General features: G+C 40.1%; 1 protein-coding gene and 1 long non-coding RNA gene across 4 annotated transcripts in view; both read left to right on the top strand.

Annotated features, from left to right (window-relative positions):
- Positions 1-835: 835 nt before the first annotated feature.
- Positions 836-21,504, top strand: part of mRF1 (mitochondrial translation release factor 1) — a 36,611-nt gene continuing 15,942 nt past the window's right edge. For 2 of the 3 annotated variants that reach the window (XM_071658891.1, XM_071658892.1), the window contains exons 1-2: positions 836-967; positions 13,301-13,828. In XM_071658891.1, the coding sequence (XP_071514992.1) occupies positions 13,379-13,828 (450 nt within the window). In that variant the 5' untranslated portion in view covers positions 836-967; positions 13,301-13,378. Of the gene's footprint in view, positions 968-1,153; positions 1,177-13,300; positions 13,829-21,504 lie in introns of those variants that run through there. The other variant, XM_071658890.1, reaches the window with a different exon arrangement.
- Positions 17,506-20,139, top strand: LOC139747086 (uncharacterized). The gene is made up of 2 exons (XR_011712309.1): positions 17,506-17,639; positions 20,078-20,139. It is a non-coding gene; the product is annotated as an uncharacterized lncRNA (long non-coding RNA).

A 21,504-nucleotide genomic window follows, 5' to 3' on the forward strand; every position in this document is an offset into this window, starting at 1 on the left:
CCTCATCATCCAGGGAACCATAAATGTTCTTTTAAAAATGGCATAACTTAGATCATATATGTATTAGGATAGAACTAGCCTGTTGCATAAATGAAATTTGGTCCTCTTTGGCTAAAATATAACCAATCAACAAACACAAAATATAAAACAAAAGAAAGCTAAAGTTAGTCACTCACATTCTGACAATCTTTTTTTTCATTCCTTTATGAAAGTAAAAAAGAAAATAGAGATGCCAAAGAATCGTCGTATCCATAAGGTATTTATATTTATCAAATCTAGTATGTATATTTATAATTATAATTACATAACGGAAAGGTTGATTTCCATTGGAGTGAGCTCGACGAGATTAACGACGTAACCATGAGTAGATATCCGGTAACGCCTGTTCAGTGTATGTATGTCTTATCATGAACTTAATGACACTGAAACTATTTATAACATGCCTCTTTAAATATCTGGCTGTTTATCGATGTAGTCGCAGATTGTGATCATCCAATGCAAACAAATTCTTGACGTCGCAGAGCATACAAAATTGGGTTCCGCTGTAGCCTTGTTACATGTAGCTCGTCGATGACTGTAAAGGAACCTAGAAGTTAACAAGTAGCCAATGATAGTGTGTACGGTTGTGATGTCTCCACATCAGCAACCTCCCCCCCCCCCCTCCCCCCTACAAGCGGGTCATGGTTCTCAGGTCGTTACACGTTGCCGGAAGCCGGTTAGGTAGAGATGTAAACATAGTGTTCGTATGAAAGCTCAATGGCTTGCTTGTACCACTTTTATCATTAAAAATAGCTGTACGCAAGTTATTAGGTGAATATATAGATACAGGGTTTATTTTGTATGAAAGAGAAGGAGATTGAATAGTTTGGAATATATAAGAGCAATGCCCAGAAAATATATGCAAGAGATGCCAAAATTATAGAATTCGGAGAGGATTTGGGGAGGACAGCTGATGGTTATACTTGTGGTAAGATTTAATGCACATAATATCATTTATCTTGACTTCATAAAGGTCCCTTATTTTATTCTGTATATTTGGTAACTGTAATTGAATTCTAGATGCAGTATCTAGGTAGTATTGTACAGTAAACATAACTCATTGCGTGAAAACTAAGCAAGTTGACCACAGGGGTTAGGGGAAGTGTACGGAAGTAAACATGATCTCAAAAATACCATGTAGGTTGGGGCACCTCTTTTCTTATTACTGCTAAAACTCTCCAACGTGTCATGAACTTTCATTGTTGTAAATGGTGACCGTCCTTACAAAGGCAAGAAAAAACGCCCATATTACAGCCTTTGATGAAATGGTTAGAGAAAAATCTGAAAGAAACTGATATTTAGTTATAGATTTCGTGATGTACAATATGAAATGATATTTCTTACTGAGTGAAGGACCAGGTTAGCTTTGAAGTAAAACTAGGTTTGGGTACAAGTACTTATGTTTCAGAGTAATAATAAAGGGTTGTAATCGACAAAACCCGTTAGATGCTTTTTTCTGTTTCAGTTCTTATAACCCAAGGAATAGGTCTTTTCGTCACATTCATGTACAAGGGTTTCTAATGCAATACCTATACGGTGAAAACTTAAGAAAAATATGTAGCGTATATGTGTTAAATATTTCTTTGTTTTAAATACTGTAAGATGTTCGCATCTGGTTTAGACTTTATTCACTTTGTAGAGAGGAACACTGCACGATGATACTTGTAAGACTTTGGTTAGCTTTCCGTTATTAATTGTTTTGAAAAATATTGTGATTATTTTCAGTATTGCCAATGTAAAGAGAATACAATAACAATCCTTGAGCATTATTTAGAGTAGTATTATATATATATATATATATATATATATATATATATATATATATATATATAATGTGTATGTGGGTGGGTTGGGCCATTCTTTCGTCTGTTTCCTTGCACTTCCTCGCTAACGCAGGAGATGGCGACAAAGCAAAATAAATATATATATATATATATATATATATATATATATATATATATATATATATACATATTATTGTTTATTTTTTTTTATTTTGCTTTGTCGCTGTCTCCCACGTTAGCAAGGTAGCACAAGAAAACAGACGAAAGAATGAACCAACCCACCCACATACACTTGTATATACATACACGTCCACACACGCAAATATACATACCTATACATCTCAATGTACACATATATATATACACACACAGACATATACATATATACACATGTACATAATTCATACTGTCTGCCTTTATTTATTCCTATCGCCACCCCGCCACACATGGAATAACAACCCCCCTCCCCTCATGTGCACGAGGTAGCGCTAGGAAAAGACAACAAAGGCCCCATTTGTTCACACTCCGTCTCTAGCTGTCATGTAATAATGCACCGAAACCACAGCTCCCTTTCCACATCCAGGTCCCACAAAACTTTCCATGGTTTACCCCAGACGCTTCACATGCCCTGGTTCAATCCATTGACAGCACGTCGACCCCAGTATACCACATCGTTCCAATTCACTGTTTTCCTTTGCACGCCTTTCACCCTCCTGCATGTTCAGGCCCCGATCACTCAAAATGTTTTTCACTCCATCTTTCCACCTCCAATTTGGTCTCTCACTTCTCCTCATTCCCTCCACCTCTGACACATATATCCTCTTGGTCAATCTTTCCTCACTCATTCTCTCCATGTGACCAAACCATTTTAAAACACCCTCTTCTGCTCTCTCAACCACACTCTTTTTATTTCCACACATCTATTTTATTTCCACACATTATATATATATATATATATATATATATATAAGGCAAAGGGGATAAGAGTGAGTGCTCAAATTACAGAGGTATAAGTTTGTTGAGTATTCCTGGTAAATTATATGGGAGGGTATTGATTGAGAGGGTGAAGACATGTACAGAGCATCAGATTGGGGAAGAGCAGTGTGGTTTCAGAAGTGGTAGAGGATGTGTGGATCAGGTGTTTGCTTTGAAGAATGTATGTGAGAAATACTTAGAAAAGCAAATGGATTTGTATGTAGCATTTATGGATCTGGAGAAGGCATATGATAGAGTTGATAGAGATGCTCTGTGGAAGGTATTAAGAATATATGGTGTGGGAGGCAAGTTGTTAGAAGCAGTGAAAAGTTTTTATCGAGGTTGTAAGGCATGTGTACGTGTAGGAAGAGAGGAAAGTGATTGGTTCTCAGTGAATGTAGGTTTGCGGCAGGGGTGTGTGATGTCTCCATGGTTGTTTAATTTGTTTATGGATGGGGTTGTTAGGGAGGTAAATGCAAGAGTTTTGGAAAGAGGGGCAAGTATGAAGTCTGTTGTGGATGAGAGAGCTTGGGAAGTGAGTCAGTTGTTGTTTGCTGATGATACAGCGCTGGTGGCTGATTCATGTGAGAAACTGCAGAAGCTGGTGACTGAGTTTGGTAAAGTGTGTGAAAGAAGAAAATTAAGAGTAAATGTGAATAAGAGCAAGGTAATTAGGTACAGTAGGGTTGAGGGTCAAGTCAATTGGGAGGTAAGTTTGAATGGAGAAAAACTGGAGGAAGTAAAGTGTTTTAGATATCTGGGAGTGGATCTGGCAGCGGATGGAATCATGGAAGCAGAAGTGGATCGTAGGGTGGCGGAGGGGGCGAAAATCCTGGGAGCCTTGAGGAATGTGTGGAAGTCGAGAACATTATCTCGGAAAGCAAAAATGGGTATGTTTGAAGGAATAGTGGTTCCAACAATGTTGTATGGTTGCGAGGCGTGGGCTATGGATAGAGTTGTGCGCAGGAGGATGGATGTGCTGGAAATGAGATGTTTGAGGACAATGTGTGGTGTGAGGTGGTTTGATCGAGTAAGTAACGTAAGGGTAAGAGAGATGTGTGGAAATAAAAAGAGCATGGTTGAGAGAGCAGAAGAGGGTGTTTTGAAATGGTTTGGGCACATGGAGAGAATGAGTGAGGAAAGATTGACCAAGAGGATATATGTGTCGGAGGTGGAGGGAACGAGGAGAAGTGGGAGACCAAATTGGAGGTGGAAAGATGGAGTGAAAAAGATTTTGTGTGATCGAAGCCTGAACATACAGGAGGGTGAAAGGAGGGCAAGGAATATAGTGAATTGGATGGATGTGGTATACCGGGGTTGACGTGCTGTCAGTGGATTGAATCAGGGCATGTGAAGCGTCTGGGGTAAACCATGGAAAGCTGTGTAGGTATGTATATTTGCGTGTGTGGACGTATGTATATACATGTGTATGGGGGTGGGTTGGGACATTTCTTTCGTCTGTTTCCTTGCGCTACCTCGCAAACGCGGGAGACAGCGACAAAGCAAAAAAAATACATATATATATATTTAAAAAGCGAGATATACATAAGTATACGTATGTAAGTAGGAGAGATGGCCAGAGAGCATTATTGGATTACGTGTTTATTGACAGGTGCGCGAGACAGACTTTTGGATGTTAATGTGCTGAGAGGTGCAACTGGAGGGATGTCTGATCATTATCTTGTGGAGGCGAAGGTGAAGATTTGTATGGGTTTTCAGAAAAGAAGAGAGAATGTTGGGGTGAAGAGGGTGGTGAGAGTGAGTGAGCTTGGAAAGGAGACTTGTGTGAGGAAGTACCAGGAGAGACTGAGTACGGAATGGAAAAAGGTGAGAACAAAGGAGGTAAGGGGAGTGGGGGAGGAATGGGATGTATTTAGGGAAGCAGTGATGGCTTGCGCAAAAGATGCTTGTTGCATGAGAAGCGTGGGAGGTGGGTTGATTAGAAAGGGTAGTGAGTGGTGTGATGAAGAAGTAAGATTATTAGTGAAAGAGAAGAGAGAGGCATTTGGACGATTTTTGCAGGGAAAAAATGCAATTGAGTGGGAGATGTATAAAAGAAAGAGACAGGAGGTCAAGAGAAAGGTGCAAGAGGTGAAATAGAGGGCAAATGAGAGTTGGGGTGAGAGAGTATCATTAAATTTTAGGGAGAATAAAAAGATGTTCTGGAAGGAGGTGAATAAAGTGCGTAAAACAAGGGAGCAAATTGGAACTTCAGTAAAGGGCATTAATGGGGAGGTGATAACAAGTAGTGGTGATGTGAGAAGGAGATGGAGTGAGTATTTTGAAGGTTTGTTGAATGTGTTTGATGATAGAGTGGCAGATATAGGGTGTTTAGGTCGAGGTGGTGTGCAAAGTGAGAGGGTTAGGGAAAATGATTTGGTAAACAGAAAAGAGGTAGTAAAAGCTTTGCGGAAGATGAAAGCCAGCAAGGCAGCAGGTTTGGATGGTATTGCAATGGAATCTATTAAAAAAGGGGGTGACTGTATTGTTGACTGGTTGGTAAGGTTATTTAATGTATGTATGATTCATGGTGAGGTGCCTGAGGATTGGCGGAATGCGTGCATAGTGCCATTGTACAAAGGCAAAGTGGATAACAGTGAGTGCTCAAATTACAGAGGTATAAGTTTGTTGAGTATTCCTGGTAAATTATATGGGAGGGTATTGATTTAGAGGGTGAAGGCATGTACAGAGCATCAGATTGGGGAAGAGCAGTGTGGTTTAGAAGTGGTAGAGGATGTGTGGATTAGGTGTTTGCTTTGAAGAATGTATGTGAGAAATACTTAGAAAAGCAAATGGATTTGTATGTAGCATTTATGGATCTGGAAAAGGCATATGATAGAGTTGATAGAGATGCTCTGTGAAAGGTACTAAGAATATATGGTGTGGGAGGCAAGTTGTTAGAAGCAGTGAAAAGTTTTTATCGAGGATGTAAGGCATGTGTACGTGTAGGAAGAGAGGAAAGTGATTGGTTCTCAGTGAATGTAGGTTTGCGGCAGGGGTACGTGATGTCTCCATGGTTGTTTAATTTGTTTATGGATGGGGTTGTTAGGGAGGTGAATGCAAGAGTTTTGGAAAGAGGGGCAAGTATGAAGTCTGTTGTGGATGAGAGAGCTTGGGAAGTGAGTCAGTTGTTGTTCGCTGATGATACAGCGCTGGTGGCTGATTCATGTGAGAAACTGCAGAAGCTGGTGACTGAGTTTGGTAAAGTGTGTGAAAGAAGAAAGTTAAGAGTAAATGTGAATAAGAGCAAGGTAATTAGGTACAGTAGGGTTGAGGGTCAAGTCAATTGGGAGGTAAGTTTGAATGGAGAAAAACTGGAGGAAGTAAAGTGTTTTAGATATCTGGGAGTGGATCTGGCAGCGGATGGAACCATGAAAGCGGAAGTGAATCATAGGGTGGGGGAGGTGGCGAAAATCCTGGGAGCCTTGAGGAATGTGTGGAAGTCGAGAACATTATCTTGGAAAGCAAAAATGGGTATGTTTGAAGGAATAGTGGTTCCAATAATGTTGTATGGTTGCGAGGCGTATGCTATGGATAGAGTTGTGCGCAGGAGGGTGGATGTGCTGGAAATGAGATGTTTGAGGACAATATGTGGTGTGAGGTGGTTTGATCAAGTAAGTAATGTAAGGGTAAGAGAGATGTGTGGAAATAAAAAGAGCGTGGTTGAGAGAGCAGAAGAGGGTATTTTGAAATGGTTTGGACACATGGAGAGAATGAGTGAGGAAAGATTGACCAAGAGGATATATGTGTCGGAGATGGAGGGAACGAGGAGAAGTGGGAGACCAAATTGGAGGTGGAAAGATGGAGTGAAAAAGATTTTGAGTGATCGGGGCCTGAACATGCAGGAGGGTGAAAGGCGGGCAAGGAATAGAGTGAATTGGATGGATGTGGTATACCGGGGTTGACGTGCTGTCAATGGATTGAATCAGGGCATGTGAAGCGTCTGGGGTAAACCATGGAAAGTTGTGTGGGGCCTGGATGTGGAAAGGGAGCTGTGGTTTCAGGCATTATTGCATGACAGCTAGAGACTGAGTGTGAACGAATAGGGCCTTTGTTGTCTTTTCCTAGCGCTACCTCGCACACATGAGAGGGGAGGGGGATGTTATTCCATGTGTGGCGAGGTGGCGATGGGACTGAATAAAGGCAGGCAGTGTGAATTGTGTGCATGTGTATATATGTATGTGTCTGTGTGTGTATATATATGTGTACATTGAGATGTATAGGTATGTATATTTGCGTGTGTGGACGTGTATGTAAATACATGTGTATGGGGGTGGGTTGGGCCATTTCTTTCGTCTGTTTCCTTGCGCTACCTCGCAAACGCAGGAGACAGCGACAAGGCTGATGACACAGCGCTGGTGGCTGATTCATGTGAGAAACTGCAGAAGCTGGTGACTGAGTTTGGTAAAGTGTGTGGAAAAAGAAAGTTAAGAGTAAATGTGAATAAGAGCAAGGTTATTAGGTACAGTAGGGTTGAGGGTCAAGTCAATTGGGAGGTGAGTTTGAATGGAGAAAAACTGGAGGAAGTAAAGTGTTTTAGATATCTGGGAGTGGATCTGGCAGCAGATGGAACCATGGAAGCGGAAGTGGATCATAGGGTGGGGGAGGGGGCGAAAATTCTGGGGGCCTTGAAGAATGTGTGGAAGTCGAGAACATTATCTCGGAAAGCAAAAATGGGTATGTTTGAGGGAATAGTGGTTCCAACAATGTTGTATGGTTGCGAGGCGTGGGCTATGGATAGAGTTGTGCGCAGGAGGATGGATGTGCTGGAAATGAGATGTTTGAGGACAATGTGTGGTGTGAGGTGGTTTGATTGAGTGAGTAACGTAAGGGTAAGAGAGATGTGTGGAAATAAAAAGAGCGTGGTTGAGAGAGCAGAAGAGGGTGTTTTGAAATGGTTTGGGCACATGGAGAGAATGAGTGAGGAAAGATTGACCAAGAGGATATATGTGTCGGAGGTGGAGGGAACGAGGAGAAGTGGGAGACCAAATTGGAGGTGGAAAGATGGAGTGAAAGAGATTTTGTGTGATTGGGGCCTGAACATGCAGGAGGGTGAAAGGAGGGCAGGGAATAGGGTGAATTGGATCGATGTGGTATACCGGGGTTGACGTGCTGTCATTGGATTGAATCAGGGCATGTGAAGCGTCTAGGGTAAACAATGGAAAGCTGTGTAGGTATGTATATTTGCGTGTGTGGATGTATGTATATACATGTGTATGGGGGTGGGTTGGGCCATTTCTTTCGTCTGTTTCCTTGCGCTACCTCGCAAACGCGGGAGACAGCGGCAAAAAATATATATATATATATATATATATATATATATATATATATATTATCCCTGGGGATAGGGGAGAAAGAATACTTCCCACGTATTCCCTGCGTGTCGTAGAAGGCGACTAAAAGGGGAGGGAGCGGGTGGCTGGAAATCCTCCCCTCTCGTTTTTTTTTTTTTAATTTTCCAAAAGAAGGAACAGAGAAGGGGGCCAGGTGAGGATTTTCCCTCTAAGGCCCAGTCCTCTGTTCTTAACGCTACCTCGCAAATGCGGGAAATGGCGAATCGTATGAAAAAAAAAAAATATATATATATATATATATATATATATATATATATATATATATATATATATATATATATATATATATATATATATATATTTTATATTTATTTATTTTGCTTTCACTTTCCTCTCTTCCTACACGTACACATGCCTTACATCCTCGATAAAAACTTTTCACTGCTTCTAACAACTCTCCTCCCACACCATATATTCTTAATATATATAATTCTTAATATATATATATATATATATATATATATATATATATATATATATATATATATATATATATATATATTTTAATTTTCCAAAAGAAGGAACAGAGAAGGGGGCCAGGTGAGGATATTCCCTCAATGGCCCAGTCCTCAGTTCTTAACGCTACCTCGCTAACGCGGGAAATGGCGAATAGTTTGAAAAAAAAAAATATATATAGATATATATATATATATATATATATATATATATATATATATATATATATATCCCAAGCTCTCTCATCCACAACAGACTTCATACTTGCCCCTCTTTCCAAAACTCTTGCATTCACCTCCCTAACAACCCCATCCATAAACAAATTAAACAACCATGGAGACATCACACACCCCTGCCGCAAACCTACATTCACTGAGAACCAATCACTTTCCTCTCTTCCTACACGTACACATGCCTTACATCCTCGATAAAAACTTTTCACTGCTTCTAACAACTTGCCTCCCACACCATATATTCTTAATACCTTCCACAGAGCATCTCTATCAGTTGTTGTTCGCTGATGATACAGCGCTGGTGCCTGATTCATGTGAGAAACTGCAGAAGCTGGTGACTGAGTTTGGTAAAGTGTGTGGAAGAAGAAAGTTAAGAGTAAATGTGAATAAGAGCAAGGTTATTAGGTACAGTAGGGTTGAGGGTCAAGTCAATTGGGAGGTGAGTTTGATTGGAGAAAAACTGGAGGAAGTGAAGTGTTTTAGGTATCTGGGAGTGGATCTGGCAGCGGATGGAACCATGGAAGCGGAAGTGGATCATAGGGTGGGGGAGGGGGCGAAAATTCTGGGGGCCTTGAAGAATGTTTGGAAGTCGAGAACATTATCTCGGAAAGCAAAAATGGGTATGTTTGAAGGAATAGTGGTTCCAACAATGTTGTATGGTTGCGAGGCGTGGGCTATGGATAGAGTTGTGTGCAGGAGGATGGATGTGCTGGAAATGAGATGTTTGAGGACAATGTGTGGTGTGAGGTGGTTTGATCGAGTGAGTAACGTAAGGGTAAGAGAGATGTGTGGAAATAAAAAGAGCGTGGTTGAGAGAGCAGAAGAGGGTGTTTTGAAGTGGTTTGGGCACATGGAGAGGATGAGTGAGGAAAGATTGACCAAGAGGATATATGTGTCGGAGGTGGAGGGAGCAAGGAGAAGAGGGAGACCAAATTGGAGGTGGAAAGATGGAGTGAAAAAGATTTTGTGTGATCGGGGCCTGAACATGCAGGAGGGTGAAAGGAGGGCAAGGAATAGGGTGAATTGGAGCGATGTGGTATACCGGGGTTGACGTGCTGTCAGTGGATTGAATCAAGGCATGTGAAGCGTCTGGGGTAAACCATGGAAAGCTGTGTAGGTATGTATATTTGCGTGTGTGGACGTATGTATATACATGTGTATGGGGGGGGTTGGGCCATTTCTTTCGTCTGTTTCCTTGCGCTACCTCGCAAACGCGGGAGACAGCGACAAAGTATTAAAAAAAAAAAAAAAAAAAAAAAAAAAATATTATCCCTGGGGATAGGGGATTAAGAATACTTCCCACGTATTCCCTGCGTGTCGTAGAAGGCAACTAAAAGGGGAGGGAGCAGGGGGCTGGAAATCCTCCCCTCTTTTTTTTTTTTTTAATTTTCCAAAAGAAGGAACAGAGGGGGCCAGGTGAGGATATTCCAAAAAAGGCCCAGTCCTCTGTTCTTAACGCTACCTCGCTAACGCGGGAAATGGCAAATAGTTTAAAAGAAAGAAAGAAAAAAAAAATATATATATATATATATATATATATATATATATATATATATATATATATATATATATATATATATAATCCTCAAACAATGATTGAGTAAGTAATGAAAGGGTAAGAGAGATGTGTGGTAATAAAAAGAGTGTGGTTGAGAGAGCAGAAGAGGGTGTTTTGAAATGGTTTGGTCACATGGAGAGAATGAGTGAGCAAAGATTGACAAAGAGAATATATGTGTCAGAGGTGGAGGGAATGAGGAAAAGTGGGAGACCAAATTGGAGGTGGAAAGATGGAGTGAAAAAGATTCTGAGTGATCAGGGCCTGAAAATGCAGGAGGGTGAAAGGCTTGCAAGGAATATAGTGAATTGGAACGATGTGGTATACCGGGGTCAGCGTGCTGTCATTGGATTGAACCAGGGCATGTGACATGTCTGGGGTAAACCATGGGAAATTTTGTGGGGCCTGGATGTGGAAAGGGAGCTGCGGTTTCGGTGCATTATACATAACTAGCGCCTGAGTATGAATGAATGTGGCCTTTGTTGTCTTTTCGTAGCGCTACCTTGTGCACATGCTGGGGGAGGGGGTTGTCATTTCATGTGTGGCAGGGTGGCGACGGGAATGAATAAGGGCAGACAGTATGAATTATGTACATGTGTTTATTTGTATGTCTGTGTGTGTATATGTATGTATACGTTGAGATGTATAGGTAAGTATATGTGCATGTGTGGACGTGTATAATATATATTTTTATTTATTTTATTTATTTATCATACTCTGTCGTTGTCTCCTGCATCAGCGAGGTAGCTCAAGGAAACAGACGAAAGAACGGCCCAACCCACCAACATACACATGTATATACATACACATCCACACCTGCGCATATACATACCTATACATTTCAACGTATACATATATATACTCACACAGACATACATTTATACACATTTACATAATTCATACTGTCAGTCCTTATTCATTCCTGTTGCTAGCCTGCCACACGTGAAATGAAAACCCCCTTCCCCGCATGTGCGCGAGGTAGTGCTAGGAAAGACAACAAAGGCCACATTTGTTCACACTCAGTCTCTAGCTGTCATGTATAATGCACCGAAACCACAGCTCCCTTTCCACATCCAGGCCCCACAAAACTTTCCATGGTTTACCCCAGACGCTCTACATGTCTGGTTCAATCCATTGACAGCACGTCAACCCCGGTATACCACATCGTTCCAGTTCACTCTATTCCTTGCACGCCTTTCACCCTCCTGCATGTTCAGGCCTCGATCATTCAAAATCTTTTTCACTCCATCCTTCTACCTCCAATTTGGTCTCCCACTTCTCCTCGTTCCCTCCAACTCTGACTCATATATCCTCTTTTTCAATCTTTCTTCACTCACTCTCTCCATGTAACCAAACCATTTCAGTACACCCTCTTCTGCTCTCTCAACCACACTCTTTTTATTACCACACATCTCTCTTACCCTTTCAATTCTTACTTGATCAAACCACCTCACACCACATATTGTTCTCAAATATCTCATTTCCAACACATCCTTGCCTCCTCCGCACGACCCTATCTATAGCCCATGCTATAGATATATATTTATTTATTATACTTAATCGCCATCTTCCACGTTAGGGAGACAATGCTAGGAAACAGACGAGGAGTTGCCCTACCCACCCACATATACATGTATATACATAAATGCCCACACACACACACACACATATACATACATATACAATTTAACATAGACATATACATACACAGACATCTACATATATATACATTTACATATTCATACTTGCTGCCTTCATCTATTCTCATTGCCACCCTGCCACACATGAAATAACACACACACACACACAAACCTCCCATCCCCTCCCCTCTCCTCCAGTGAGGTAGTGCCAGGAAAAGATGAAAAAGGCCACATTCATCCACACTCAGTCTCTAGCTTTCATGTTTAATGCACCGAAGCCACAGCTCTCTTTCCACATCCAGGCCCCACAGACCCTTCCATGGTCTACCTCAGATGCTTCATGTGCCCTGGTTCAGTCCATTGACAGCACATCAACCCCGGTATACCACATTGTTCCAATTTACTCTATTCCTTGCGCGCCTTTCACCCTCCTGCATGTTCAGGCCCTGATTGCTCAAAATCTTTTACCCTCCATTCTTCCACCTCCAGCTTGATCTCCGGCTTCTTCTTCTTTCCTCCACCTCTAACACATATAGCCTCTTTGTCAATCTTTCCTCGCTCATTCTCTCCATGTGTCCAAACCATTTCAACACACCCTCTTCTACTCTCTCAATCACACTCTTTTTATTACTACACTTCTCTCAGACCCTTTTATTACTTACTTGTTGAAACCACCTCTCTCACATATTGTCCTTGAACATTTCATTTCCAACATATCCACCCTCCTCCATACAGCCCTAGCTATAGCCCTTGCCTTGCAACTATATGATATCATTGTAACTACTATTCCTTCAAACATACCCATTTTTGCTGTCTGAGATAATCTTCTCTCTTTCCACTCATTCTTCATTACTCCCAGAACCTTCACCCCCTCCCCTTGAACATGCAGAATGGTGCATACAAGTTAGAGTGAATTGGAATGATGTGGTATGCTGCAGTCAACATGCTTTCATTGGACTGAACCAGGCCATGTTACATGGCTAGGGTAAACCAATGAAAAGTCTGTGGAGCTAGGTTATGAATAGGGAGTTGGGTTTTAGTGCATTACACATGACAAGCAGAATGGATGTGAGTAAATTCTGCCTTTCTTTGTCTGTTCCTGGCACTACCTCACTAATGCAGGAAATGGCAAGCAAGTACGAAAAAAAGATGTGTATGTTTTGTTATTATGCTTTGCATGAATATAATGTAACTAGTTATAAGAATAGTATCTTAGAACAATCTCTTCTTTTAAATCCCTCACTAAAGTATCCTTTCACTTCAGGTACTGTGCTCCTCTACAGAGCTCTTCTCCATCACAGAAAATGTGTAGCTATACAAGTGTCCTATTTCAACAGCTACGATGATGTCATATGTCATATTCAACCATGTTAGAGGAAGAAATTTGGTCATTCATGCAAGAATCTTATCACGGTTTTGTTGGGATGTTCATAGATTTTCAAATGTGAGGGGACCACTTACTGTATCATTAAGAAATATGGGTCATACTAAAACTTTTATTTTGGGTAATTATTCTTTATTAACAAGTAAACATGAATCACCTTTTAGAACTGCAATAAGTGTGGCTTGTATTGGTGAAAACACAAAGAAAAAAGAATATTACATAAATAGAAGCTTCATATATTATCCATATTCAACCAATGCTTATGAGAGCCTTTCAGTAGCAAATGTTAAAGTTCAGGAGTATCTTAGTGCACTTAAGAGCAAGTATAAGAATGCATTGAATCAGGTGGATGATGCCAATGTGAACACTGTGAAAAAATTGAAACCCATCATGCAATTACTGGAAGAGGTAAGTCAGTATTATTATGTGTTATTTTAAAATCTTTACAATTTTCATACTAATTTAACTTCTGCTTTTTCATATTAATGGTTTCAGACAAAGTTGGCCTAATTTCTGTTTTTAGCTGTATTGCACTTCAGCATCCATGTACTTCATGATCTAAGTGATACTGTTGCTTGTGGAAAGCGAGAACGTTATCTCGGAAAGCAAAGATGGTTATGTTTGAAGGAATAATTATTCCAACAATGTTATATGGTTGTGCAAAGGATGGTGTATGTGTTTGAAATGAGATGTTTGAGGACAGTATGTGGTATGAGATGGTTTGATCGAATAAGTAATGAAAAGGTAAGAGAGATTTGTGGTAACAAAAAGAGTGTAGTTGAGAGAGGAGGAAAGATTGACAAAGAGGATATATGTGTCAGAGGTGGAGGGAACAAGGAGAAGTGGGAGACCAAATTGGAAGTGGAAGGATGGAGTGAAAAAGATTCTGAGCAATCAGGGCCTGAACATACAGGGGGGTGTAAGGCGTGCAAGGAATAGAGTGAATTGGAACAATGTGGTATACCAGGGTCGACGTGCTGTCAATGGATTGAACCAAGGCATGTGAAGCGTCTGGGGTAAACCATGGAAAGTTTTGTAGGGCCTGGATGTGGAAAGGGAGCTGTGGTTTCGGTGCATTATACATGACAGCTAGAGATTGAATGTGAACGAATGTGGCCTTTGTTGTCTTTAACTAGTGCTACCTCGCACACATGTGGGGGGAGGGGATTGTTATTTCATGTGTGGTTATTTCATGTGTGGCAAGATGGCGACGGGAATGAATAATGGCAGACAGTATGAATTATGTACATGTGTATATATTTATATGTCTGTGTGTATATATATATATGTAAATGTTGAGATGTATAGGTATGTATATGTGCGTGTGCAGACGTGTATGTATATAAATGTGTATGTGGGTTGGTTGGGCCATTCTTTCATCTGTTTCCTTGTGCCAGGTGAGGATATTCCCTAAAAGGCCCAGTCCTCTGTTCTTAACGCTCCCTCGCTAATGCGGGAAATGGCGAATAGTATGAAAAAAAAAGAAATATATATATATATATATATATATATATATATATATATATATATATATATATATATATATATATAATATAAATATAATATATATAATATATATATATATAATCACTGATGGATTGCGCAAAAGATGCTTGTGGCATGAGAAGAGTGGGAGGTGGGTTGATTAGAAAGGGTAGTGAGTGGTGGGATGAAGAAGTAAGATTATTAGTGAAAGAGAAGAGAGAGGCATTTGGACGATTTTTGCAGGGAAAAAATGCAATTGAGTGGGAGATGTATAAGAGAAAGAGACAGGAGGTCAAGAGAAAGGTGCAAGAGGTGAAAAAGAGGGCAAATGAGAGTTGGGGTGAGAGAGTATCATTAAATTTTAGGGAGAATAAAAAGATGTTTTGGAAGGAGGTAAATAAAGTGCGTAAGACAAGGGAGCAAATGGGAACTTCAGTGAAGGGCACAAATGGGGAGGTGATAACAAGTAGTGGTGATGTGAGAAGGAGATGGAGTGAGTATTTTGAAGGTTTGTTGAATGTGTTTGATGATAGAGTGGCAGATATAGGGGTTTTGGTTGAGGTGGTGTGCAAAGTGAGAGGGTTAGGGAAAATGATTTGGTAAACAGAGAAGAGGTAGTAAAAGCTTTGCGGATGATGAAAGCCGGCAAGGCAGCAGGTTTGGATGGTATTGCAGTGGAATTTATTAAAAAAAGGGGGTGACTGTATTATTGACTGGTTGGTAAGGTTATTTAATGTATGTATGACTCATGGTGAGGTGCCTGAGGATTGGCAGAATGCGTGCATAGTGCCATTGTACAAAGGCAAAGGGGATAAGAGTGAGTGCTCAAATTACAGAGGTATAAGTTTGTTGAGTATTCCTGGTAAATTAATGGGAGGGTATTGATTGAGAGGGTGAAGGCATGTACAGAGCATCAGATTGGGGAAGAGCAGTGTGGTTTCAGAAGTGGTAGAGGATGTGTGGATCAGGTGTTTGCTTTGAAGAATGTGAGAAATACTTAGAAAAGCAAATGGATTTGTATGTAGCATTTATGGATCTGGAGAAGGCATATGATAGAGCTGATAGAGATGCTCTGTGGAAGGTATTAAGAATATATGGTGTGGGAGGCAAGTTGTTAGAAGCAGTGAAAAGATTTTATCGAGGATGTAAGGCATGTGTACGTGTAGGAAGAGAGGAAAGTGATTGGTACTCAGTGAATGTAGGTTTGCGGCAGGGGTGTGTGATGTCTCCATGGTTGTTTAATTTGTTTATGGATGGGGTTGTTAGGGAGGTGAATGCAAGAGTTTTGGAAAGAGGGGCAAGTATGAAGTCTGTTGGGGATGAGAGAGCTTGGGAAGTGAGTCAGTTGTTGTTCGCTGATGATACAGCGCTGGTGGCTGATTCATGTGAGAAACTGCAGAAGCTGGTGACTGAGTTTGGTAAAGTGTGTGAAAGAAGAAAGTTAAGAGTAAATGTGAATAAGAGCAAGGTAATTAGGTACAGTAGGGTTGAGGGTCAAGTCAATTGGGAGGTAAGTTTGAATGGAGGAAAACTGGAGGAAGTAAAGTGTTTTAGATATCTGGGAGTGGATCTGGCAGCAGATGGAACCATGGAAGCGGAAGTGGATCATAGGGTGGGGGAGGGGGCGAAAATCCTGGGAGCCTTGAAGAATGTGTGGAAGTTGAGAACATTATCTCGGAAAACAAAAATGGGTATGTTTGAAGGAATAGTGGTTCCAACAATGTTGTATGGTTGCGAGGCGTGGGCTATGGATAGAGTTGTGCACAGGAGGATGGATGTGCTGGAAATGAGATGTTTGAGGACAATGTGTGGTGTGAGGTGGTTTGATCGAGTAAGTAACGTAAGGGAAAGAGAGATGTGTGGAAATAAAAAGAGCGTGGTTAAGAGAGCAGAAGAGGGTGTTTTGAAATGGTTTGGGCACATGGAGAGAATGAGTGAGGAAAGATTGACCAAGAGGATATATGTGTCGGAGGTGCAGGGAACGAGGAGAAGAGGGAGACCAAATTGGAGGTGGAAAGATGGAGTGAAAAAGATTTTGTGTGATCGGGGCCTGAACATGCAGGAGGGTGAAAGGAGGGCAAGGAATAGAGTGAATTGGAGCGATGTGGTATACCGGGGTTGACCGTGCTGTCAGTGGATTGAATCAGGGCATGTGAAGCGTCTGGGGTAAACCATGGAAAGCTGTGTAGGTATGTATATTTGCGTGTGTGGACGTATGTATATACATGTGTATGGGGGTGGGTTGGGCCATTTCTTTCGTCTGTTTCCTTGCGCTACCTCGCAAACGCGGGAGACAGCGACAAAGCAAAAAAAAAAAAAAAAAAAATGTATATATATATATATATATATATATATATATATATATATATATATATATATATATATATATATATATATGTATGTATATATATATATATATATATATATATATGTGTGTGTGTGTGTGTGTGTGTATATTAGTGGATGGGCCATTCTTTGTCTGTTTCCTGGTGTTACCTCACTGGTGTGGGAAACAGTGATTAATTATAATGAATAAATGAATTTATAGTTTGAAAGTTTGCTGTGATGAAAATTATTGATAAAGTAAGTTCCATTTTCACAGATGGAGTCTACACAGACGGATATAGATGAACTACATTCCTTAGCAAAAAATTCAGGGGATAAGGAAATTGAAGAGTTGGCACATCTTGACTTACAGGAAGCTCAAGCTAAATTAAGAGACCTTGAGGAGGAGGTGTGTATAAGAGAAGGAATTAAACCCAACAAATGATAAGTATTATTTTCTGAAAACAATTTGAAGATTTACATTCTGCTTTTAGCTTTGTCTTCTCTCACAGATGTATGTAGTTTGGATACAACAAATCTCAAGAGATACTTTAACTTAAGTGTCTGTGGGGTTTTGTTTTATTGTTTATTTGATTCCTTTCTGAAAGAATGATTTTGAACCTCACAGAATATGTTTGAGGTAGTTTTGAAAATTTAAATGTTTTGGCTTGCCAGTTAAGGTTTTACTTGATGAAACCTTATCGAGGTATTCTTGATTTCTAAAAAGCCTAGTTTATTCAAAGAGCTGTGCTGTTCATTTTGTAATTCAGAGATAATTAAGTGCTATTAGTAAAGATTACTCTGATTTATGTTAACCATTTAACCGCTATAATCGTCATGATAATGCTCAAGTTCGCAGTGTAATGGTTCCTGTCTTCATTTGAATTTGTGGCTAAAAGATCATAAGAAGCTGGGTGTAAGAGATGGAGTTAAATCCAACAAACACTTATTGTTTTCTAACACAAAGATTTATATTATACTTTTGTTTTTTCAAAGCAGTAGGTTTAGGATACCACAAATCTTAAGAGGTGCTTAACCTCCAGTCTCCATAGAGTTTTCTTCATTGTGTGTATGCAATTCCTTTCTGAGGAATTGACTTTGAATCTCAGAATTTATATCAGGTAGTTATAGAAATTTGAATGTATAGCTTGCTAATTATGCCTTACTGAGGCATTTTATCATTTCTAAAACACCTAGTTTATTCAGAAAGATGTGCTCTTTATTTTTGCAATTCATGAATGACTAGTGTTTTATTAAAGACTGCATGCCCTTTAAACTGCTATAACTGTCAGATGATGAGTAATAGGCTCACAGCTAATATCATCTGTTGACAGTGCAGTGGTTTATGTCTTTATCTGAATTCCCAGCTGATGTTTGAGTCTACCTGGTTAAGTCCCTCAAAACTCTCCAACCCTTTCACCCACTCACCCATTTGGCCCAAGAAACTCACTAGGATCCCCCACTGTTTATGCATTATTCACTGAAGAATTTTGAACTGTCACTTATTCATCCTAGTGAGGTTAATCTAAAATTTCAGGCCAACAGGCCAAAGACGGCACCCCTTTCCCTTGGAAGTCGAGCTTTGGCTGGTTACACCATTAATCTGTCCCCGCCCATCCATTCACAATCCTTGTATTACCCATTGTTGTAGAGATTAGGACAGTGGGTTATTAGGAGATAATTTTTCTTCCCTTCATCACTGTGAAGTTGAGCAAGTAAAATTCTAAGTTTCACCCTCGGGGCGAATGTTGGTTAGGATTGTCTTCAGAATTCTTGCAGATTCAGTGTTTCCCTTGAAGCTGAAGGCTAATAGGCTAGTGAGAGCCAGAACTTTGCCTGCCTACTGTGGTGAGCGGGGTTTCCACAAGGCTGGCTTTATAGCAGGATCTAGCATGCCCTGCACTGATGCCACCACGCTAACCACTATGTTCCGGGGCCCCATGATACATACCGCACTGCTAACCATAAACCAATGGAGGGAGCCCAGCTACAGCGACCAGGGTATCATGCAATGCAAATTGTGCTGCTAACCATACCCAGTCTCCCTTTATTTGGGCTCGTGTACCACAGAATCCCAGCTACTCCAAGTAGTTATAGTGAGTTAGATATACCTAAATGCTAACCATCACTAAAAGCAAAAGCCTCCCTCACTAGGCTTTTATTGTCAAATGCATAATTTTTTTCAGTTGATTCTGGTACTAAACTGGGGTCTTCCACATCATTTGAGAAGTACCTTTTAATTATGCCATATGCCAACCCTTTAAAATATCTGTGTTTTTATGGTTCTTGAGGAATTCAATCTTTTCTAGCCCACCACATTCTTCTACCCATTTTGGGCCCACCATTCTCCCGCTGTAGCTATAAAAAAAAGAACGTGCCTCAGGCACCCATATATCTCATCATAAATGTGTATGCAGTTTTTTTCTTTTTTTTTTTTTTTTTTCATACATGGAAGAGTTCCCTTTGAAATTGAGTGGAATTTAAGGTTTGGTATAGTTATAACCAGAGTATCAAATTTAATCTCTACTTAAATACACAGTTCCATCCATCTTTTATTGCATATTCAGCAGATTGATTTAGGGGAACAAATGAAGACAGTTGAGGATGAGGTTTTATCATTCAAAGCTATCATTTCATAGAGTCCTGGTTAAAAAGAGATATGTAGTATTTGATCTTGGGTATGGCAGAGGTCTATATTTTGGAGTCCCATATTCAATACTGAATATATGTTATTCCTTCTGTTTTCCATATTTATTACATGCTACCTCTGCCTCAGGCAAGTTCTTGTCGCAGATACCTCGGTATGCATTTTTTTTTTCCCCCTTATACCTGTATTTTCCTTCACAGCTGTTTTGTTGTCTTGTTCCTGAAGAGCCAGTAGACAACAATGACGTTATTGTTGAGGTGAGCGCAGGTGTAGGGGGACAGGGGGCAATGCTATTTTGCCAAGAGATATTTTAGATGTATCAGTCCTATGCTGACTACATGGGATGGGAAGTCCAGATCACTGACTATGAGACAACTGATATTGGTAAGTAGCTTTTTCATTCAAGATAGTTTCACACCCCTTAGCAAGGATTAGGGTATGTATGTGCGAATGGCATACATACATATTAGTAAAGACATGACATTTTATATGCAAGGTTAAGAAATGAGGCAAAGGTATGTTGACTCTTTCTCCATAATACACAAATAGTAATACCCCTTCTTGGAAAAAAGATTACAGGGAGGTAACTCATTGAATACACCTTCAAATACATCCTTCTTTACAGTAATGCAGAGATGGAATTCCCTTATAAAAGGCTTCTAATAGAAAGTTAAACCTTATTATTGATGGATAAGTACATGTAGGGGCCCCCAAAAAGTGGATTAATGTATAAAAATTAAGGCATTTGTTGCAAATTACTAGATAGTAGAAAATGCATGCTTTAGGAATGATTGAACTTGGACCTTAGGAGGAGAGTTGCCAAGCATGGAAATGTCCTCACTTATTATGAAACTATCAAAAAAAGAATTATTGATAAAGTAAAAAGTTGCAGAGGAAATATAGACATTTACACAAAACTTTAAAAGTAGTTGGGATGTGTAAACACTCTGTACTGTAAACATTTATTGGAGATCATTTGGTTATAATTGTATTATGTATTCCCTGAATAGCTTTGAATTTGTAAGATACAATTCATGTTATTATACAGGTATAATTCTTTTGCATGACAGGGGGACTGCGACATGGTAGCATAGTCTTCTGTGGCGAGTGTGTTTATAGTTTGCTGAAATATGAAGGGGGTTTCATAGAGTTCAGAGAGTACCAAAAACTGGGGAGGAAACAGGTCGGATTCACACTTCTACTGTGTCTGTTGCTGTCATGCCCCAGCCATCTGAAGTAAGCTTTTTTCTTGGTTCCACCCAACATTTATTATTATATGAAGCATTTACCATACGTAGATTTCTCTAATTCAAGCATGGTTGATATGCACTTCATCAGAAAATCATCCCTTTCACATTGATGAAGAGATTCCACAAAGGCTTCAATTGTTTGCCATATTCCACATCAACTGCACCATTTGTATTAGAGGTAAACCCCTAACTTCATTCCATTGCAGTATTATTATTTTACCTCTTATGGCATGTGTACGAGTAGGAAGAGAGGAAAGTGATTGGTTCTCAGTGAATGTAGGTTTGCGGCAGGGGTGTGTGATGTCTCCATGGTTGTTTAATTTGTTTATGGATGGGGTTGTTAGGGAGGTGAATGCAAGAGTTTTGGAAAGAGGGGC

The sequence above is a fragment of the Panulirus ornatus genome, chromosome 67 (assembly GCF_036320965.1).
Source record: "Panulirus ornatus isolate Po-2019 chromosome 67, ASM3632096v1, whole genome shotgun sequence".
In the NCBI taxonomy this organism is placed as follows: domain Eukaryota; kingdom Metazoa; phylum Arthropoda; class Malacostraca; order Decapoda; family Palinuridae; genus Panulirus; species Panulirus ornatus.